The sequence below is a fragment of the Mytilus trossulus genome, chromosome 2 (assembly GCF_036588685.1).
Source record: "Mytilus trossulus isolate FHL-02 chromosome 2, PNRI_Mtr1.1.1.hap1, whole genome shotgun sequence".
Classification (NCBI taxonomy): domain Eukaryota; kingdom Metazoa; phylum Mollusca; class Bivalvia; order Mytilida; family Mytilidae; genus Mytilus; species Mytilus trossulus.
This window is the reverse complement of record NC_086374.1, coordinates 54,853,569-54,875,850: the sequence shown is the minus strand read 5'-3', so window position 1 is coordinate 54,875,850 and position 22,282 is coordinate 54,853,569. Positions and strand designations below refer to the sequence as shown.

At 34.4% G+C, this 22,282-nt stretch overlaps 1 protein-coding gene across 2 annotated transcripts; it reads left to right on the top strand.

Annotated features, from left to right (window-relative positions):
* Nucleotides 1-5,174: 5,174 nt before the first annotated feature.
* Nucleotides 5,175-15,748, top strand: LOC134707601 (uncharacterized). 2 transcript variants are annotated; one of them, XM_063567528.1, is made up of 5 exons: nt 5,175-5,387; nt 8,254-8,552; nt 10,177-10,296; nt 10,680-10,743; nt 15,600-15,748. In XM_063567528.1, the coding sequence occupies exons 2-5, from the start codon at nt 8,270-8,272 to the stop codon at nt 15,715-15,717; spliced, it is 585 nt and encodes a 194-aa protein (XP_063423598.1). In that variant the 5' UTR covers nt 5,175-5,387; nt 8,254-8,269; the 3' UTR covers nt 15,718-15,748. The 2 variants fall into 2 exon arrangements, with proteins under 2 accessions (XP_063423598.1, XP_063423599.1); XM_063567529.1 differs by lacking the exon at nt 15,600-15,748 and adding an exon at nt 12,191-12,478.
* Nucleotides 15,749-22,282: the final 6,534 nt, after the last annotated feature.

Here is a 22,282-nt window from a genome sequence, read left to right as displayed (position 1 = left end):
AGTTGATTTACGTCAAAATGCTTCACAACTCTTAATTTGCTATCTTTTATAAAGTGAATAATGATTTCAACAAGTTGAATAACTGATAATCGAATGACAAAGCAACTTTAATGTTTTATTGCCTTATATATAAATATATGTATTTCGAATGACTTATAAGGCTGCAACCACTTTTTGTTTTTGACCCTGAGAAAAAAATGTTTGTTTCACCCTCAGCTCCCACTATATGTAATGCTGAAATTGAAAGAAAAAAAATGTTTTCGACTTGTCGCCAAAAAAAATAGATTGTCTGTCGCCAAAGGCAAAAAAAAAGTTTGTCCAGAAAAAAAATCGATAGCCTCCCCCCAAACCACTCCAAGAAAATCAAATGGTTGCTGCCTAAATGATGGTGATATACAGCATGTCGCAAGTTATTGGAATAACGATTCATTAATTGCCTACACACTAAAAATAATATACCTTTAGTTATTTTAAACACTGTAAATATGTACTTTTTAGTGTGTTTATAAGCTGCATGCATTTTCCAATACATTACTTTAAGAAGGTAGACTTAGGTTAAGGGAAATAACTCTTAAAATTACCAATACGTTTATTTTCAACCATTTTCATAAATATATAATTAAGCTTCTAGGTTATATAGATTATGGCCTAACTGATTCAGGTAAATGCATAAATAAATTGATGAAGCTTGACTTTATTAAACGCATTTCTTAGTTATCTTGCTGAACCAAGGTCTACCCCCTTAAATACAATGTTAATATATGATTGAGTGAACATTTACATGGTGGGTGATAAAATGCTTAACAAGAGTCTTACCCTGTCTATGCAACCTGTGTTTCTCATCTATTGGAGTCACAGGGTTTTTTCCTCAACTTGGTCTGTTATCCTGACTTGTAACCTCCGAATCAATTTACGACCATTGAATATCTGTAAAAAGAAACAAAACAAAAAATACCGAGCTCCAAGTAAAATTCAAAATGGAAAGTCCCTTATCAAGTGGCAAAGTTAATAGGCCAAACGAATCATTCGAATGAAAAACAACTGTCATATTCCTTACTTGGAACAGACATTTCAATATATAGAAAAAGGTAAACGACTGACGCCTTTTTTCTTTTTATTCTTTTGATGTTAAGTATTTCAAAATAACATCTTCATATTCAATTTGCTAATATTTTTAGTTTTTGGTGTATCTAGTAAGTTAATTTGATCCCTTGAAATACAATTCTTTACATAGGATATAAGTAAATTACTATGAACGTTAATCGTGATTTGGCTCGAATATGTTTTTCCTATTAATTCAATAGGAAAAGGATAGTATATAAAATGGTAAAAGCATAGTTTGAATTTTAAGGATTTTGACTTATGGATAATATTCAAATTCATTTTCATTCAATGGAAGTTCTGCACATGTTTTGGAAAAATAGAAATTTAACAAAGACTTATATGGGATAAAATCGTGGTAGTATACCTATTTAATGAATATGCACATGCATTTTTACCTTGTGTTCACTTGTTGATTGAACCTCAAAAAACACATTGGAATAAAAATTGTCTTGAAATGAGACTCTAGCAGAAAAAATTTGCTATATAAGTAGCAAAATTGAGAATGGAAACGAGGGATATGTCAAAGGGACAAAAGCTAATCCAGAGAGCGAAAAACAGCCCAAATGCAATCAATTATTGTTCTTCAACACAGCGAGAAAATCCCGCACCAAAAGCGGGTTTCAGCTAGCCTCTAATAAAAAAAAAGTGTGGTGCGGGTTTCAGCTAGCCTCTTATCAAAAAGTGTAATAGTTCATAATTACATACAAGAGTATACAAAATGAAACCAATACTGTTAAAACCTTGTGCGTCCGCCGTCTCATTTCTGTACCAACACACATCAATAACTCACAAAACAACAAACTCGAAAACTTGACGCACAACTAGAGAAACACGTTTAATATCATGCGACTAATGAAACACAATAGTACAATGAAAATACAAATAAAGGAAAACTATAAAGAAATTTATACTTTTATACAAAGGTGAATTTGGAATATTGCTAATAAAGTGAGGTAATTGAAGGCCGTATAGTGACCTATAGTTGGTAATGTTCGTGTCATTTTGCTTTTTTGTAGATAGTTGTCTCATTGGCAATCATACCACATCTTCTTTTTTATAATTGCATAATTTCAAAATTGAAATCGGCTGCTTTGTCATTGACTCTGGTACCTGAGATTCCTACTGTAGTCAAATTCGAGTTAAATGTCTCAAAATGAGGCGGCGGAAGCTGTACCTGTGGTTTATTCAATCTCTAGTCCTGGAGTTTATATTATTGGGAGCCAATTAGCCAAGTTTGGATAGTTAATGGAAAGAACATTATCAATACGTCAAAATAAACTATCTAGTTTCTGTGATCTTCTTTAAAGATAAGAAGGAAGGAGAGAAACAGAATTGGTTCTAATAAGCAATACCTACAAATTGCTGGAAAATTCTACTTCAAAATACAACAAATATGTTGACAATGAGAAACTCCAGCAAACTGATCACATGTTCTTCAGTGTAGCATGTTTTACCCTCGGGTTCTTTGTAAAAAATGCATAATGATCACATGTTCTTCGGTTTAGCATGTTTTACCCTCGGGTTCTTTGTAAAAAATGCATAATGATCACATGTTCTTCGGTTTAGCATGTTTTACCCTCGGGTTCTTTGTAACAATTTGCATACTGACCACATGTGTTTCGGTGTACCATGTTTCCCCTCTGGTTTTTTTTGGTAAAAAAAAGGATACTGATCACATGCTCTCGTTGTAGCATGTTTTTCTTCAGGTTTATATGTACTAAAATATGCAGAATTGTATCTCAAAACAAAAAATGTGTAGCGTGTGGTACCTTTTTAATGGAGAAAAACATTATTGCTTATTTAATTTAGACGGGTTTTCAATTGTCCACGCGGTATGGTTGTGTACAGGGTAGAAAAATCGAAGGTTTTGTTCAAATTTGCTTTAGATAATGACCGAGTTTTAAAATTATCTAGAATTTCTTAACATAAGAATCCACATATTGTGTTACGGTTCTTGCCATCATATGAGTCACCAGTATGACAGTATTTCTACAATTCTTCTTTACCTGCGGCCAAAATTTTATGCAATTTCATTTAAAGCAAAAAATTGTAGGTTACGAAAATTAATTGCATTGCTGCAGCTTGAAAACTTAGCTATATGCTGTTAAAACTGTTTGATGAAGGGCGTCTTGGTTTTGTTTTATCATCGTGTTTAAATGTTTTTTGTTTTGTGTGCAAATAATTCATGGCATGCGCTTCTGTTAATGAATTGCTTTATAACGAGATGTTCCTTACATGGCAGCTATTTTCATATCAATGGTTCTTTGTGGTATTTAAATATTTTCGAAAGTTTATCGGAAATCACCAGGATTCGGTTGATCACAGTTGACCATGAATATTTTTAACTAATCGAAGCTATAGTATGATCGCCTTCCCCTTTCCTCGTTTACTACATCACAAATGTGATATTCGTCCCTTTTTACCATAGTGGGTTTTTTTTGTCTTTCAAGATCTTCTGTTTTTATTGTCTCATTGCTAGTTTCTTACTTAATTGATTGAGCTACCCTTCAAGGTGTCAGACCACCAATTAAACATACCTATCTGTTCAACCAAATTTTGCAGTATTCACAGCTTTCTAAGTATTTTACCTCAAGTAAAACTTCATAGAAACCAGGTATATCCTACATTTTACATGTATCAGCTTTCTACATGCCATTTTTCAAATTTACCTATAAAGCCCTCTTAGAAAAAAAAACTGAACTTCGAACAGAGGTAGTCCAAAAAGAACCCCTGGTTTTCTGGAAATCTTACATTAGTATACTATGAAGCGCATTATTCCACTCTTTTTAATGCAAACTTATAGACAAGAGAATTTTGGTTCAAAATGGTCTAAACATATTTCTCTTTCACCAAAAGTTTCATTTCTACAATTTTTTTGGTAAGTTCGAGAAAACAAGGCCATCAAAAGCACTATTTTGTGTCAGAGTAGGGCTATTTTCTAAATTAGAGGGAGTTCATTATTGGTTGTCTAACATCTCAACATGCCAATAATTTGGCTGCAGTGCACATTTAACCTACGTGATGCCAATCAAGTTACAATTATGACCTAGTTTTAAAAGTGAATTATTTGATAATGTTTGAATGGAAAAACTAGTGAAATGAAATTATCACTCTTTTTATTGGTTATCATTTTTTCTGCAAGTTTGCAACATGGTGTAAAATAATTTAAAGTATTGTCAACAAACAATGCTAACTATAACGTCATTTGGTTCAAGTTCTGGTGGAGAGTTGTCTAATTAGCAATCATAGTTACCAAACTCTTCAATTTTTTTATAATGATAACCAATCCATTTTTTGAAATATTACAGAATTATTCTTGGGTTTTTGATTTATGTAAAATGAAAGTAAGCGACCTTCACATTTCGCATGCAACGCGAGCGAAATTGTGATTGTCGCCTGTTTCACTTTTCGAAGGAGTTTTAATATTTAACACGACATTTTGTGATTAGTGTAAGTGCGAAACTTACACTTTCCGAAATAAAATTATCACTTTTTTCAATGGATATCACTTTATCATCAAGGATGCCCAGGGTGTGAAAATATCATAACATGCTATTTAACAAAATATGTTTTATTATATGTTTGTGGCGTTCTAAACTTTAAATAAATGCGCAATTGGTACACTGCCTGCGCTTTCTATATTCCGTTCTTTATATTACTGGTTTCTATACTGACATGTTGGCAAATGAATCAAAAAGTAAAATCACGAAAAAACACGCACTAACCCTACTTTTCTTTTCATACTTTTAACACACATATGGGTTCAGCGCCTAGGTTTTGAATAATCAATTGAAAGTTTGGCGGGGATAATTCTGTCTAGATTTTTCTTAAAGTTACTAACATTGCCACGTTTTTTCTTTCAAAATCTGTGCAAAAATAACAATGATTTTTTTTAACATTTTCAAAAATAGTGGCCACTGAACCCATATGTGATATTTAAGGTATGAAAAGAAAAGTAGGGTTAGTGCGTAACAGAATTTTGAGATTATATGGATGAAACTAGAGGATTCCGAATATCAGCCAAAAAAGTCAATATCTAGAGTAGCGAACATCCTTAAATGACCTCTTAAAATTGACAAAATTGCCCCTTTAAAAGAAGTACTTGCATAGTATACATTAGTTAGTAATAGACTTCTGGTAATAGACTAGTGATAAGATTCGTTAATGACAACCTGATTACTGATCTTGTCATGTTATCCAGTATGGTGTAATTCTTCACAACATTAATTTACACAAACATGTCCCGGTAGTATTTATATTTAAGTGGACACAATTATAGCTAGGTAAGTTTATTTTTTTGTTTTTGTTTTTTCTAAGAACTCGGAGCATAGTAAAGCATTTCTAAACAAACCGGTTTATTGATTATTATCATTTTCTTCAAAGATTTATGTGAATATATTAGAGAGAAAAAAACGTTTCATCAGTTTCTGACATCATGAGATATGGAAAATAATATTAGTTTCCGAACAGATATATCATGCTAGCAAGTTGTAAAAATTTGCCAAATATACCGGTTGAGAGGTAAACAATGTGCTCGACCTTTCCCACCACTAAAAAAATCATAAAAACTACATATTTGCATATTCGACCTAACGAATAACCAAGGACCCCCTCACCTACCCCTTAAAAAGAAATAAATAAAACCAAAACATAACTTTCTAAAAGAAAATTGTAACCACTAAAAAATGTAAACTGAAAAAAATTACACAAAAAATGCTATGGGTCCAGTTTGTTAACTTTTATTAAGACATTCCTCTCCTCCACTGTATAATACTGCTTGCCGTTTTGTGTTTAGTACATGTATAGATCTGAGTCTTCCCCTGTATTATACTGCTTGTCGTCTTGTCTTCAGTACAAAGGTCTGAGTCCGCCACTGTATACTACTGCTTGTCGTCTTGTCTTCAGTACAAAGATCTACAAAGATCTGAGTCCTCCACTGTATAAAACTGCTTGTCGTCTTGTCTTCAGTACATATATCTGAGTCCTCCACTGTATAATACTGTTTGTCGTCTTGTGTTTAGTGCATAGATATGAGTCCTTCACTGTATAAAACTATACTTGTTGTCTTGTGTTCAGTACATATATATGAGTCCTCCACTGTATAATAATGCCTGTCGTCTTGTCTTCAGTGCCTAGATCTGAGTCCTCCACTGTATAATACTGTTTGTCGTCTTGTGTTCAGTGCATAGATATGAGTCCTTCACTGTATAATACTATACTTGTTGTCTTGTGTTCAGTACATATATATGAGTCCTCCACTGTATAAAACTGCTTGTCGTCTTGTCTTCATTACATATATCTGAGTCCTCCACTGTATAATACTGTTTGTCGTCTTGTGTTTAGTGCATAGATATGAGTCCTTCACTGTATAAAACTATACTTATTGTCTTGTGTTCAGTACATATATATGAGTCCTCCACTGTATAATAATGCCTGTCGTCTTGTCTTCAGTGCCTAGATCTGAGTCCTCCACTGTATAATACTGTTTGTCGTCTTGTGTTCAGTGCATAGATATGAGTCCTTCACTGTATAATACTATACTTGTTGTCTTGTGTTCAGTACAGATATATGAGTCCTCCACTGTATAATACTGCTTGTCGTCTTGTCTTCAGAACAAATATCTGAGTCCTCCACTGTATAATACTGCTTGTTGTATGGTCTTCGGTACATAGATCTGAGTCCTCCCCTGTCAAATACTGCTTGTCGTCTTGTGTTCAGTACATAGATATGAGTCCTTCACTGTATAATACTATACTTGTTGTCTTGTGTTCAGTACATATATATGAGTCCGCCACTGTATAATACTGCTTGTCGTCTTGTCTTCAGTACATACATCTGAGTCCTCCCCTGTATAATACTGCTTGTCGTCCTGTCTTCAGTACATAAATCTGAGTCCTCCCCTGTATAATACTGTTTGTCGTCCTGTCTTCAGTACATAGATCTGAGTCCTCCCCTGTATAAAACTGCTTGTCGTCTTGTCTTCAGTACATATATCTGAGTTCTCCACTGTAGAAAACTGTTTGTCGTCTTGTGTTTAGTGCATAGATATGAGTCCTTCACTGTATAAAACTATACGTGTCGTCTTGTGTTCTGTACATACCGGTATATATGAGTCCTTCACTGTATAATGATGCCTGTCGTCTTGTCTTCGGTACATAAATCTGAGTCCTCCACTGTATAATACAGTTTGTCGTCTTGTGTTCAGTGCATAGATATGAGCCCTTCACTGTATAATACTATACTTGTCGTCTTGTTTTCAGTACATATATATGAGTCCTCCACTGTAAAATACTGCTTGTTGTATAGTCTTCGGTACATAGATCCGAGTCCTCCCCTGTAAAATACTGCTTGTCGTCTTGTGTTTAGTACATAGATACATTTATGAGTCCTCCACTGTATAATACTGCTTGTCGTCTTGTCTTCAGTACAAAGATCTGAGTCCTCCACTGTATAATACTGCTTGTCGTCCTGTCTTCAGTACATAGATCTGAGTCTGTACACGTTAGTATGGAATCTTTCTTTCGGCGTGTATACACGTGTATCTAGGATTTCATCCATCAAAGAGAACTTTCACATGTTTATTACACATTGTGACTTGGATGGAAAGTTGTCTCATTGGCACTCGTACCTCATTTCCTATTTCTATTTACTGTTAAATCATCAGTAGTGAAATTCCGACTATATATAATGCAAGCTTGTCCATGCATCCCCCTTTTGAAAATCAAATGGTCGTATCCTAATGTTCATATTGAACTATAGAGCTTTAAAGGTCCCAAAATCAGTCAAAGAATGAAACTAGATCCGGTATTGAAAATGCCATGTACAAGAGAGGCGACTACTGCGAGCTCACAACGATCTGAATTATTTTAGATAGCGGAAAGCGTGGTGCGATCGTGGTCTAGTGGGACTGGGGCTTTTAGGTAGAAACACAGTTCTTTTAAAGACGACAATATGAGTAAGCTGCTAAGTGTTACAAGATTGAATAGCGAATCAATGTAATATAATTTATAAAAAAAAATGCCTGAATGACAGAAACATTTTCTTTAATTATGTAGAGATAAATTTCTTTTTATGCCAATTGTTTCCCATTCAGATAACTTTACCAAAAAAACAAAAAAACAATATGTAATATTTATTCTCTCTCTAAAGGTATATACGAGTAACGATGTCTGCTGCATTGAGTATACTGCTCTTTCTCGTGACCTTTATCCAACATGGTACAGCCCAGTATAACTCGCAATGGCAGCAAAATGTTGGAATGGTACGTGATGACAGAATGCAACAATTGCCATTAATGAACAATCCAGAAGATCAAACGTCTTATGAACGAAGTGTATTTTCAAGAAATAACAACGAACGTGGACGACAAGGTTTTACGGATGATTTTAGAAGACAACCTCGTTATAGTGGTACTACAAAAGACACAGATATATCCTGGAAGGATTACAGTAATTAGTCATTTTTTTTCTTCTTTCATTCAATAATTCAGTCTGTACTGTTTTCTTTCAGGAAAAATGGAAAATATATTTCAAAATGTAAAAGAGATTAAATTTATATACAAGTATCACAAGTGAAATACTGCGTATTTGAGATGATTCTGGGATCGTATGGGCAATACTCAGTGGTTGAGTTTGTTGCTGTATAGCATATTTGCTTTCTTCGTTTATTGTTTTGTACATAAATCAGGCCGTACTTACACAAGGCTCCAAATTTATTCAGACAGTGTCCCAACCTACTAAAAATCACCGGCTTTTTACCACACAACTGTAGTCACAGGCACTTGTCTTGAAATAAGATTACCTATATACTCTAATATAACACGTTAAGTATATAAGTATTTTTTCAAACAAGTGCATGTGCTTTTAGTACCCGGGTTGTGCGACCCAACCCCACAAAGCTTTAGTTGTTGCCCCCTTTGACATATTTCTTTTAAATTTAAAAAAGCTACAGGGTATAAATAAGATGTACCCAAAACTTTCCCGTAACTTGTAAAACAAATAGATATAAGATGATGTGGTATGAGTGCCAATGAGACAACTCTCCATCCAAGTAACAATTTATAAAAGTAAACCATTACATGTTAAGGCACGGCCTTCAACACGGCGCCTAATTCGCACCGATCAGCAAGCTATAAAGGGCACCCAAAATGACTGGTGTAAAACCATTCAGACGGGAAAATCCACGGTCTAATCTATATAAAAAACGAAATATTTATGAACCACATCAACAAACGACATCTACTGAACATCTGGTGACTATACGACAGGTGAAAACAAATGCAATGGGTTAAAACGATTTAACTTATGCAGTTCATTTTTACTTCCAAAAATAGAATTTTTGCACTAAAATTTGTATCGAAAACTTGAAAAAATGAACTTTAAGGTCAAATAAATTAATATTGATTATATATGCATACACCTACACCTATGAAATCTATATTTCATGGAGAGAGTAAATGACGCTCATTAAAATAAGGAGATGAGGTAGGATGCCAATGAGACAAACATCCAGCAATTGAAAGATCAACCGATGTTAATGTAAGCGATTATAGACAATCAAACTTGTGGATAGTAACAACAAGAATAGTATCGAATTTAGTTATACAATTATGGATAGCGAATCCATTATGTGAAAAAAGTATATTTTAAGAGGAGATGCGGCTCAAAGAAATTGGTCTCTTCCTTTAGTAGTATAGATTAATATATCAATTAAATATGTTCATTGTGTTTTAATTTGTACGTTTGTTATGCAATCCAATACACAAAATACTTTTCATTTGAGCGGACTGTAAATTTTGATATCGACCACATTTACAACGGACATGAAAAGTGCGATGCTATAAATTCGATAACGACACTATAGTTATAGCGACACCGAGAGCGATGCGTATACACAATAGTGTGAACTGGGAGCTTACTTCGAGTCAATTCTTTTCTTATTATAAGTTTTAAATATTACACATGAAATAAAATGACAACGCATTAGGAGAATATTTGTTAATCATAAACTTGAGAATGTGCTCTTAAAATTATCAAACTTTAATTCAATGTTATCTTTTTCTTCAAATTGCAGTGCAAAGAAGCATGAATCTAAGATTTTGTGATGACTATGTGGCAGGCTTGGGGATAGCAACAAGAATAGTATCGAATTCAGTTTTACGGTCATGGATGGCGGATCTGTTATGTGAAAAAAGTATGTTATTACATATAGTATGATGATCTGGAATGGGGGAGGGGTCCTTTATTTATGTATTCTGTACATGTTTTGTGTCAATTTTCTGTATTCTTTATGTGTTTAGCACATTATCTATTCTGTATTTTTTTTATTTTGTTTTGCCTTATTTTCTCTTTTTTTTTTTTCTTTTTTTTTTGCCATTTGTTCGGCACATTTTGTCATTTATTTCTTTTATGTGTCATATCTTTCATATAGCTCTTCATACAATCATTCTTGACTAAGTTTCAAAATGTTTACGATTTAGACCCTTTATAGTATAACTTGTTATTTTCATATATTTGATTTAAAAAAGTTAGAAATACAAACACGAGTGTTATTTTGATATACTTATCCACTTCCAGTGATGTTTGATTATGTGATGCCATGGACGACGAAAAGGTTTTTTGGATTCGATTATGCAAAATGGTTAGTACTATTAGTAGTTATCAAAGAAACCAAGATTATAATTTAATACGCCAGACGCGCGTTTTGTCTACATAAGACTCATCAGTGACGCTCAGATCAAAATAGTCATAAAGCCAAACAAGTACAAAGTTGAAGAGACACAAAAATTCCAAAAAGTTGTGCCAAATACAGCTAAGGTAATCTATTTATGGGATAAGAAAATCCTTAGTTTTTCCATAAATTCAAAGTTTTGTAACAGAAAATTTATTAAAATTACCATTAAAACTTTTTTAAACTGAAAGTTGTGTGCAATTCGTTCTATAATCAATATTTTTATACGAATGTGGATATTTTGTCAAATGAAATATAAAAAGGAGTTGTGGTTGGATTGCCAATAAGACCACTTTCCACAACAAGACCATATGATAAGGGAATTCATTACATTTTACATCCTGGTTTCAAAGTGAGTAAAGGAATTGTTCATAAGAAATAAATTCGTTATCTTGGTGTAATCAGGGGTGTACTGAATTTACACCGTTGTTGAAAATTCATACATCCATTCGGCTGCGCCTCAGGGTGTATGAATTTTCAACAACGGTGTAAAATTCTGTACACCCCTGATTACACCAAGATAACTAATATCAAAGCAAGGACCGAAGCTCATAAACTGGGCAACAAATACAGCAGATGGCAACGGTGTTAAACGCATGACTTCGGGAATGTCTGGAGATCCTACAACTTTGCTTCGGAAGTTGGAGATTAATAGTCCACTGGTAGAGATATAGACAGAGTGGGAGTCATAACATGAACAGTACACATTATATGCACCATTTGTACATCTCGATAGTAAATGTCTCTTCAGTGGTTCTTTAAATCCAAAAATTATTAAAAAATGTATAGCTGATAATAAAACCAAAAAAGGACAGAAAGTTTAGCCGATGCCATGAAAGGAATCAGGGCTTTGCGTAAGGAAGATACAATCCTCAATATATAACTCGTCTAAACATCAACCCACCAATGTTAGATCTTTAAATTTGCTTGTGCAATTTTTTGTTCTTCGCTCGCCGGCTACTGAGATATTATGACACCAAATCGCCAGCACTTCATCCGGCGCACTAGACCACTCAACCACCTCGGCTTCACAAAGATAAAGCTTTCGATGGCCGAGTGTTACCTTTCCTCGTCAGTTTTAATATAGCGTCGTAATACAGTACATGATATATAAGGCATGAAGATGGGATAGTAACAGATCAGCTTAAATATCTATAATATATATATATATATATAGAGAAGGGTCAAATTACAGCACAAACAACATTTCCCAAAAGACCAAAAAAGTGAAAAAGTATATTTTAACAAAAAGCATTTGACTAACAAGTCGAACAACTGATGTTCTTAAACAATGCTGACTGTTGTTTTTGTATTTTTAGTATACATGCTGATGAAATCACATTTTCTTTTCTTATAGGAAACCGGAGGTAATATATGAAAAAAAAACATAGAATGGAGCTCTAATCTTGCAGCCAATGATTAATTGATAAGAAATTATCCTTTCGTTTGGACATGACTTAAAATATTGTCTTTTAAATTAGTTCAAATCGCAAAAAAAAAACAATTATAAACTCAGCTACAATGACTATATTATTCTAGCCTAAAAATGTGTAAAAAAAACCCAGGCCTACACGTAAACATGCAGATATTTGTCTGAGTGAATTATTGTCAGTTATATTTTTCAAAATGTGGATGCAAGATTGAAGTTCCTTTATATACATGGTCGATGTCTATTAGAAAATTCTAGAAAAAACTTTATTTACTGCTTTAGCGTTATGCGTTTTTATTATGTATACGAGAATTTCAAAATAAATGTGTTAATTTTTTTTTAAAGATCCTCTGTAAATTTTACAGCCGATTCCATTGAGTGTGTAGGTAAAGGTAATATCTTTGGTTTGCTTGCTTGCTAGCTGGACCGTGAAGTCATTATTAGGTCAGAAAAACTACCATTCTATAAAAGTAGACAAGTCCGACTTTTAACCAATCTATCTGTCTGTAGGACTAGGCTACTTCGAAAGGAGGGTGTAATGTTCTAAATAGTATTGATGTTAATAGAGTATAAAAAATCGACTAAACTATATACAATATTTTATAACAAAAGCCATTCTATATGCAAAGCATTTTCATTATTACCAACAACTGTCTCGTAATCATTCGCCAAGATTTAGGGAATACAAATATTGTATACCACTTATAAAAAGGCAACAGGAATTTACATTTGTTTAAATACTATAAAGAATTGGAAGTTGTTACCAAATGATTTATAGCCCAAATGTTTTTCCAATCACAATGTTCATTTACATTAATTTAAGTTTTTGGTACACAAAAGAGCAACCTAATTCCGGAATATAAATACTACTGTGCTTCCTAATGAATTATACTACTTTTTTAATGATTTATGTTTTCGATCAAATAAATATATCTATCTATCTATCCTACATGATTTATCGCATCTTCATGTACAGGTATAAATTAAGATGTAATCTTAATTTATAAAATCAAATGACACTCTTTCTTAAAGGGAACCAATGTTATGAAACCATATATAGATATAAGAAGATGTGGTATGAGTGCCAATGAGACAACTCTCTATCCAAGTCACTTTATAAAAGTAAAACCATTATGACCATATGAAGTTTTTGAAAGTTCCAGGAAAATATCTTAATATGAAAGTGGAAATAATATTATGTAATGTTTGTTCCCAAGAACTTTTATTATCCATAGCTTTTGTAACAGGGGTACCAGTATTTACTATGCTGAACAACCAGAGAACCATTATTATTAGAAAACACGGTCAAACATTCAAACGTACTATCCATTTCGACCTGTGTCCACACTTGTTTTGCTGAACAAATATATGTTCACAGATGTGCACATGTTAAGAATTTATAATCCAGTGAGTTTTTGTTTTGACTTACAAATTGTTCTTGTCATCGCACTAACGTGTTTAACCCCGCCACATTATGCATATATGTGCCTGTCCTTTTTCAGGAGCCTGTAATTCAGTGTTTATGTGTTACATATTTGTTTTTCGTTCATGTTTAGCTCACATGGCATAGGGCCAGATGAGCTGTTATCATCACTTGTTGGCGTCCGTCGTCCGTCGTCGTTAAATTTTACAAAAATCTTCTCCTCTGAAACTAACCAAACTTGGCCATAATCATCACTAGGGTATTTAGTTTTCAAAATGTGTCCGGTAACCCGGCCAACCAATCAAGATGGCCGCCATGGCTAAACATAGAACATAGGGGTAAAATGTAGATTTTGGCTTGTATCTCTGACAAATCATAAAACCCGTTGTTTGGTTGCTGCCCCCGAATTAGTAATTATGTACTGCAAAGTTAGATGTACAAATAAGTCAGCATGATCAAAATTGTCAGTTGACCCCCTATGGAGTTATTGCCCTTTATAGTCAATTTGTAACCTATTTTCTATTACTTTTGTAATCTTTTAAAAAAAATCTTCTACTCTGAAACAACTGGGCCAATTTTAACCAAACTCTGCCACAATAATTAATGAAGTATCTAGTTTTATAAATGTGTAACCCAGCCCATGATAAACCAAGATCGCCGATATGGCTTAAATGAGTACATAGGGTAAGATGCAGTTTTGATATCTCTGAAAACCAAAGCATTAAGAACAAATCTGCTGTGGATGAAGTTGTTCATTAGGTCAAGATTTTTCTGCCCTGAAATTTTCAGACCAATCGGACATTTTTACGTTGGGTTGCTGCCCCTGAATTGGTAATTTTAAGAAAATTTTGCAGCTTTTGGTTATTATCTTGAATATTTTTATAGATATATATAAACTGTAAACAACAATAATGGCAAAGTAAGAACTACAAATAAGTCAACGTCACCAAAATGTTCAATTGATCCCTTAAGGAGTAAGTGCCCTTTATAGTAAATTTTTAACAATTTTTTATAAGTTTTGTAAATGTTTGTGTATATTTTTACAAATTATTTTCAACTGTCACTTCTAGGCCAAATTAATTATCATAGATAGAGATAACTGTAAGCAGCAAGAATGTATAGTGAAGTAAGATCTACAAACACATCACCAACACCAAAACACTTTTTTGTCATGTGTCCTTTGTTTAATATGCACAAAGACCAAGGTGAGCGACACAGGCTCTTTAGAGCCTCTAGTTTATAAATAAATAAAGGCCGTTAGTTTTGTCATTTGAATTGTTTTCCATTGTCATTAAGGGGCACTTTATAGCTGACTATGCGGTATGGGCTTTGCTCATTATTGAAGGTCGCACGGTGACCTATAGTTGTTAATTTCTGTGTCATTTTGGTATATTGTGGAGAGTTGTTTTATTGGCAATTATGCAACATCTTCTTTTGTATATGTGTACTAACTTCTGCTACTAATCTTCTGCTGCTGTTTATTCTATGGTCGGATTGTTGTCTCTTTGATACATTCCCAATTTCCATTCTCAATTTTAATTTGTAAGCCAAGTTGATTGGACTTTAACATCATCAAAAACTACCTTGACCAAAAACTTTCACCTGAAGCGGCTGAGACAGACGTATGGACGAACGAATAGACGGACGGACGGACGGACGTACTGACAAACGGACCAACAGACCAGAAAACTTAATACACCACTACTATCGTAGGTGGGGCATACAAAAAATACATGGTTAGATCCTATAAGTGCAGATGCGCATGTAATTAGGATGTTTCGCTAGTTTTATTGAGGAAAGCTATATGTTGTCTCCCTTTAATATTTGTTTTATTCATTAAATACTTCACACTATATTGATTTTTTTAACTTCTAACTAAGACATTTAATTAAAATTCTGTGTTTTACATTTTAGGACAATTGAACCTCAACAGATCAATATGGAAGTTATTAGAATAGAACGTGGTCGTACTTTGTTTACTTTGATACGATGTAACTTTATATCAGTTATTTATATCAGTGTAACATTTTGAATTTTGTAAAATAAAAATGCTAAGTTTTTTATTTCTGTTTATTGGTCTTTCTTTCCTTCATATACATAAAAAAGTAGAATATTTCCAATGACCACAAAGATATTGCATCTTTACTGATGGTGTTCATCTTTCCATGAGGGAATTTCAGACTGAATATCCTTGAAATTTCAATATTTATTCTTTTGAAGCGTGTTATGAATAACCTGGTCGGAATCAGCTTGACTTATTCTGTAGACATGTTGCTGCCATTGAAGCAATATGTCCAGTGAACGATGTTTTATCGATATTGTCAACATCGCAATGTTGACTTTATCGTATTATTGATTTTACATTGTATCCTATATATATTCTGTCTGTACATTGTTTACGCAGTAGACACTACGATTTTGACAATAGCGAGTCAACATCGTGTTTACATCGTTTAAAAAGTCTATACCTTTGTGTTTGAATCGTAATATAGACATTACGATCTTCTCAATAGCGAATCAATCTCGTCTTTATATTGTACATTGTATATAAACCAAGTCTACAACTTTGATTTTACATCGTCACATCGTACACATCGTGTTGTTGACAATATCGTTTCAACATCGTGTTTTGTTGTATACAAAGTATATACCTTTCTGTTTACATCGATCTGTATCTGTATCTGTATATATACGTTGAAGATACCAATTCTGGCTTTTACTCAACGGGAGAGAGAGACACCTACGTTGTATTGGCGGTGTTGGAGAGCAGCCTTGAAGCTCTCAACTGTATCTGCGCATACAATACGATCCTCTAGTTGGTTCCAATGTAGTACACTATTGACGAAGAAAGAGTTCTTATATGGATCGGTGTTGCTAGGAATAGTATCTAGTGCCTTAGAGTTGTTCTTCACTGAATTTGTCACTATTTTGGCACTTACGAAATTGTCAAATGTTTTGGGTTTGATTTTCCTCTTAGGTTTACTTTTAACAAGAAAATCGTCGGGATTAATAGCTGGGACCAACCCCACAACCACTTTGTACAGAAATACCAGCCGTTGACTTGTTCTTCTTGTTTGTAGGTTGTCTAGTTCTAAATCGGCTAGCATTTTGGTGACCGACCCCTCTTCTCTAGACCTATAGTCGCCTGTAATGAATCTAGCTGCTCTGCGTTGTATTCTTTCCAATTGATTTATATCATGTTGTGTATATGGGTCCCATATTATGACACCATATTCCATAGTTGATCGTACTAATGATATATATGCGGTCTTTTTGCAATCTTTTGGGCAGAAGCGTTGATTTCTTCTTAGAAAGCCGAGTGTCGAATTGGCTTTCTTGGCAACATTTGAGATGTGTGTGGTCCATTTTAGGTCTTCTGATATTTGTAAGCCTAGATATGGGTTGTGTTGGACTCGTTGTAGTACATGTCCGTCTAGGCTGTACATCTTCTGACTTTTATTCTTAATGCTAAGTATATAGCACTTCTTTACATTGAAGTGCATGCCCCATTTTGTGGCCCATACTTCTAGGTTTTGGAGGTCTCGCTGTAGGAGTGTGTGGTCGTGTTGACTATTTATGTTCCTGTACAGGAGGCAGTCATCTGCGAAAAGTCTGACAGATGATTGTACTGAATCTGGAAGGTCGTTTATGTGGCAGAGGAAGAGAAGGGGTCCTAGTACTGTACCTTGTGGTACACCGGAGTCAACTGAAGCTTCTTCTGATTCCTCCCCATCTACGACAGCTTTCATTTTCCTTTGGGTTAGGAACATCTCCAACCATTTGTTTAGTGGTCCTCTTATACCGTATTCGTTCATTTTGTGCAGTAGTTTGTTGTGTGGCACAGTGTCAAACGCGTTGGAGAAGTCCAGGATAGCTACATCAATTTGTTTTCCTGCGTCGAAGGCTTTCATGAAGTCGTGTAATGTGACTAGCAGTTGGGTTTCACAGGAATAGCCTGACCTGAAGCCATGGTTTAGTGATGTAAGTACTCTGTGCTTCTCTAGATGTTTAAGTATATGTCTACAGATTATATGTTCCAGTAGCTTGCATGGTACAGATGTTAAGGATACTGGTCTGTAGTTTTCTGGTGCATGTTTGTCTCCCTTTTTGAAGACACTTGGTATATTTGCATTTAGCCAGTCTCTTGGTAATGTACCAGTGTTGATGGATTTTTGGAATATCATTGTAAGTCCAGGTGCTAGTTGTTTTGACCATTCTTTCAATATACGGTTTGGTTTGCCGTCTGGTCCTGATGCCTTGGATGTATTCAATTTTTTCAGCAGCTTTTCGACTCCATCTGTTTTTATGTCTAAAGGAGGTATTGTGCTTTTTATGTGCTTTGATGTTGTTGGTAGAGTTTTGTCTTTGTCTCTTGTAAATACTAAACTGAATTGTTTGATCAGTAATTCTGCCTTCCCTTTGCTGTCATTGATTATGTGTCCGTTGCTTTTAAGGGGTGCTATTCCTATGTTGTCCTGTTTCCTTGATTTTACATATTTCCAAAATGGTTTTGAGTTGTTGTTTTCTAGCCCTTCTAGGATTGTGGTATTAATGTAGTTATACTCAGCTTTTCTGATTTGCCGCTTGCATTCATTTTGGAAATGCCTGTAGTTGGTCCAGTTGTTGGTTTTCTTTGCCTGTTGATATAGCCTTGTTTTCTTTTTAAACATTTTCCTGATTTTATGATTGATCCAGGGTAGACTGGTTTAAGTTCGGATGAGTTTTGATGGTATATGGTTGTCAAGGTTCGAATAAAGGTCTGTCTTGAATTTGTCCCATAATTCCTGTACTGTGGCACCTGAATGATACATTTCAACGATGTTGGTTGAAAGAATAGTCAGGTCTTTGTGTAGATCTTCCCATTTTGCTTTGGAGTATATGTAGCATTTGCGTGGCTTCTTACTCTGTGGTGTGGTTTTGTGTCGCAGTCTGTTACAATCATATCGTGGTTAGATATTCCTGGAGCATTTGAGGATGTTTTGATGAGTGACGGGTTTGAAGTCAGCACTATGTCCAGTAAGTTATTGCCTCTTGTTGGTGTTTCGTGTATCTGTGTTAGTGAGTGTGATATGATAACTTCCATTAGAGCTATTTGGATTTCCTTTTCTTGTGCATTTTGGTTTACTGACATGGTGTTCCAGTTTATGTCTGGACAGTTGAAATCTCCAGTTAGCATGATGGTTTGATTTTTGTTTGAAATATGGTCTAATGATTTATCCAATTCCTTTATGTGTTCCATGTTTCTGTGTGGCATATAAAATGAGCCTATTGTGAGATTTTTTTGTCTTTCATTTATATCTTTATCCATTCTATCTCACATTTTGTTACAAACTCTGGTTTTTCAATTGCAATAATGTCGTTTTGTACAAGGATGAAAACACCTCCTCCCAGTGTACCTCGATCATTTCTGTAGACTGTGTAGTTTTCTGGAAAAACTTCGCTAGATTTTATTGCATCTTTAGTTGGGTTTTTTCCAGGATGTTCTCCTTTCAGCCAAGACTATGTGCCGCAGATGATGTCAGGTTTGATGTAGTTGACTGCAGCTGAAAATTCAGATGTCTTGTCCTTGATGCTTCTACAGTTCAGTGTAAGGATTCTTAAGTTTTGTTTCTTTGGTATATTGAATACGTTGCTGCTGTTTGTTCTGTTTTTACTCTTATTACTCTTTGATGTGTTGTTATTAATTGAATTATTTCCTTTTGGACTGCTGGCTTTAAGTGGACTGAATGCATTTGACGTAATCGATTCGAATGTGCTGTTGTGGGTTAAAGGATCATAATAGTTTGAAGTGTTCAATTCGTAACCGTGGAAAGTGAAAGTAGAAACGTTGATGCTTTCACATTTACAGCATAGCCATTGTGCATTAGATCTTTGCAGTAGGTCGTAGTCTGCAGAACATAGTTCTGTACATGTTTTGTGATGCCAGATGCTACAGTCATCACAGCATTCTCCTTCGCAGTTCCATGTGACTGGGTGTTCACAAAGTCCACATGGGTAGATACTTTGTTGTTCTGTTCTTGGTCCAGGGTTTTGCTCTATGTCCCCTGCAAGGAGGAGAATTAGTATTGCCATTGAATAGTTCTTATTTGGCTTTACAAGTAATGTCATTGGTTTACGGCCTGCTGATGACCATTTGTTGTTTAATAGATTTGTAAGTAAGTGACGATGGTCCAATGATTTTTCATTGAAGATGGATTGCCCAATGTTATATATCAGAGTCACTGCTATTATCAAAGTAAATATTTTCATCTTGTAGATTTTTCTATGAGTATCAAGCTTTTGTAAATGTTGGGTTACTGTTGAGGTCTTCAGTTGAGCTCGGAAGAGCCCGTGCTGACTGAAACAACAACAGCAATTACCAACAGTTAATTTGTGCTTGCTCAGCGATCTTCTTTAACCAGGTTTTCGCTAAAAGGTTGTCTGTGTGGATTCTGTCAGCGTATAGGTTATAGTTGTATTGTGTCCTGGTTCTTGATGTTCTGTGGTCTCCTTTTTTAAATTTAGATTTTGTCTGTAAATCGTTTGAAAATTTTGGAGAGTGACTATTTATGTTGGTATTTAGTTCTTTGATTTTGAAGTTTAATCTGATGACTTGATCTGTAAGTATATTGTCCTGTTCTTTAAATTCTTCAGGTGTTTTGTGTTTACGATGGCAGTTCCAGCGGTAGATTGAGTATACTGGTGTTTCAAGTACTGTTATTTTGCAGCTATCGTATTGTTGGACTAATTCACTAATTGTATTGTAGTGATCTATCAGATGATCTATAGTTTCATCAGTGTAGGTGTTGATTGAAATATATTTCTTGTTATAAGATGTTAGGTCGCAAGTGCCTAGCCAGACATGTATTCCATATTGCTCCTAATTCTCTAGTTTTAATATTTAGGGTTGTTTGTAGCCATTTAAGACATTTAAGTCTGTCAGCTATTTTGGCGCCACTCTTACACCACCAGATAATTTCTTTTTCTACTGAGTGTGGTCTATTTACGTGGTTTTTGAGCCAATTTCCTTTACTGTCCGAAAATATTACAGGTGTATATTTCTTTTGGGTAGTTGGCTGTTCCTTGGTGTTGTTCAGAAATTTTACCAGTTTAGAGTTTGACATTTGCTAGTTGACAGTTGTTTCTTTTGTTAGTTTCTGTACAAAGCGATATATTGGGGAAGGTTTACCAGCTAATTAATTTAATGCACCATAATCACTTTTCTATGGTTCCGTGATAAATAAAAAATTTGTTTGTAAACAAAGATGGCGGGAGAAAAGTTCGCTCGCAGTTCAAGTTCAGGTAAATATGACAATTAAATAAATGTACACTTTTAAATTTGTATCGATGGTGAGTATCAATGTTTTGAAGTGTTTTGGTATGAAAAATGTTCAAATGCAATGTATATTCCTGATAATATCACTATTTTTCTTCTTTCTTCGTCGCGGTTTGGAAAAACCCTGCTACTACTTTGCACATGCGCTCTCTATCGATAACATCGTATACATCGCAATATTCACAATATCGTGTTAATCTATTGTGTGTATACAGAGTCTATACCTTTGTTTTTACATCGTTCACATCGTTTGTTTCGTGATGTTGACAATACAATATTGTGTTTACATCGTTTAACACCGTGTCTATCGTTCACTTTGAATGTATCAGCGTGTGACATTTTAACATATGTGGTTAAATTTTCGGGGTACAAAGTGGGATTACTTTTTCCGAAAATTAGCATACCCCGAAAATCCTTTCGTGATGTGTCTCCTCGTCGTAAAAAGTCCCCTTTTTAACAAAACAAGTTCTTTGAAAATTTAATACTTTGATCACATTTAATAGCTCCATAGCATTTACTCTATGTTCCTCTACTTACCCAAATCAACACTAATGTTTAAGCTAAGTCACTTGTTACTAGAAACATGTCCAATATCACTACAGAGATGATTTTTTGTTTAAACACAACCCGCATTTTGAGGCGCATTAGGGATATTGGTCCGACTCGTACGTATCTTGTACAGCCGAACAATTTGTATGCACCATCAAGCTTAATTCTCTCAGTGCATGTTCTAAAGGGCACAGCTTTTATTGTCAAACCCAAAGATTCCACACACGTGTATGGTTGGAAATACTATGAATTTAAAACAAATGAAAAAGATCTACAACACAATCTCTGTTTATGTGCTACCACAAATTGAGTCTGAAAATACAATTCACTTAATTTAGAAAAAAATAATCCAAGACATACAATACTTTGTTGACTAAATGAAATTTGTACATAGGATCGCGAGTATACAAATGTTTAGAGTGCCGAAACTTTTTTTTTAGTAAATGCACATTTCACTAAAAATTGTTATCTCGCAATGGTGCTCGAAATCAAATGCTATAAAGTCAAAACATAAAATTATAAAGCAATACAAATAAAATAGACCACAACTCACCCCCCCCCCCCCCCCTCAATAAATAATTGATCGTCTGAAACCAAATCGAATCACGTGTTCGAGGAGATAACCATACCACTAAAAATTTCTCAATATGTAATATATCAGTCATAGAATCATCTTTGTACAACAGTAACTTCTAATAGAATCATCTTTGTACAACAGTAACTTCTAATAGAA

Bases quoted from the DNA above. Each gene is read 5' to 3' on its own strand.
- LOC134707601 (XM_063567528.1), top strand. From the start codon at position 8,270: ATGTCTGCTGCATTGAGTATACTGCTCTTTCTCGTGACCTTTATCCAA. The intron at 8,553-10,176 runs GTAATTAGTCAT...TTCAAATTGCAG, and splicing joins TATATCCTGGAAGGATTACA to TGCAAAGAAGCATGAATCTA. The intron at 10,744-15,599 runs GTTAGTACTATT...TTTACATTTTAG, and splicing joins GGATTCGATTATGCAAAATG to GACAATTGAACCTCAACAGA.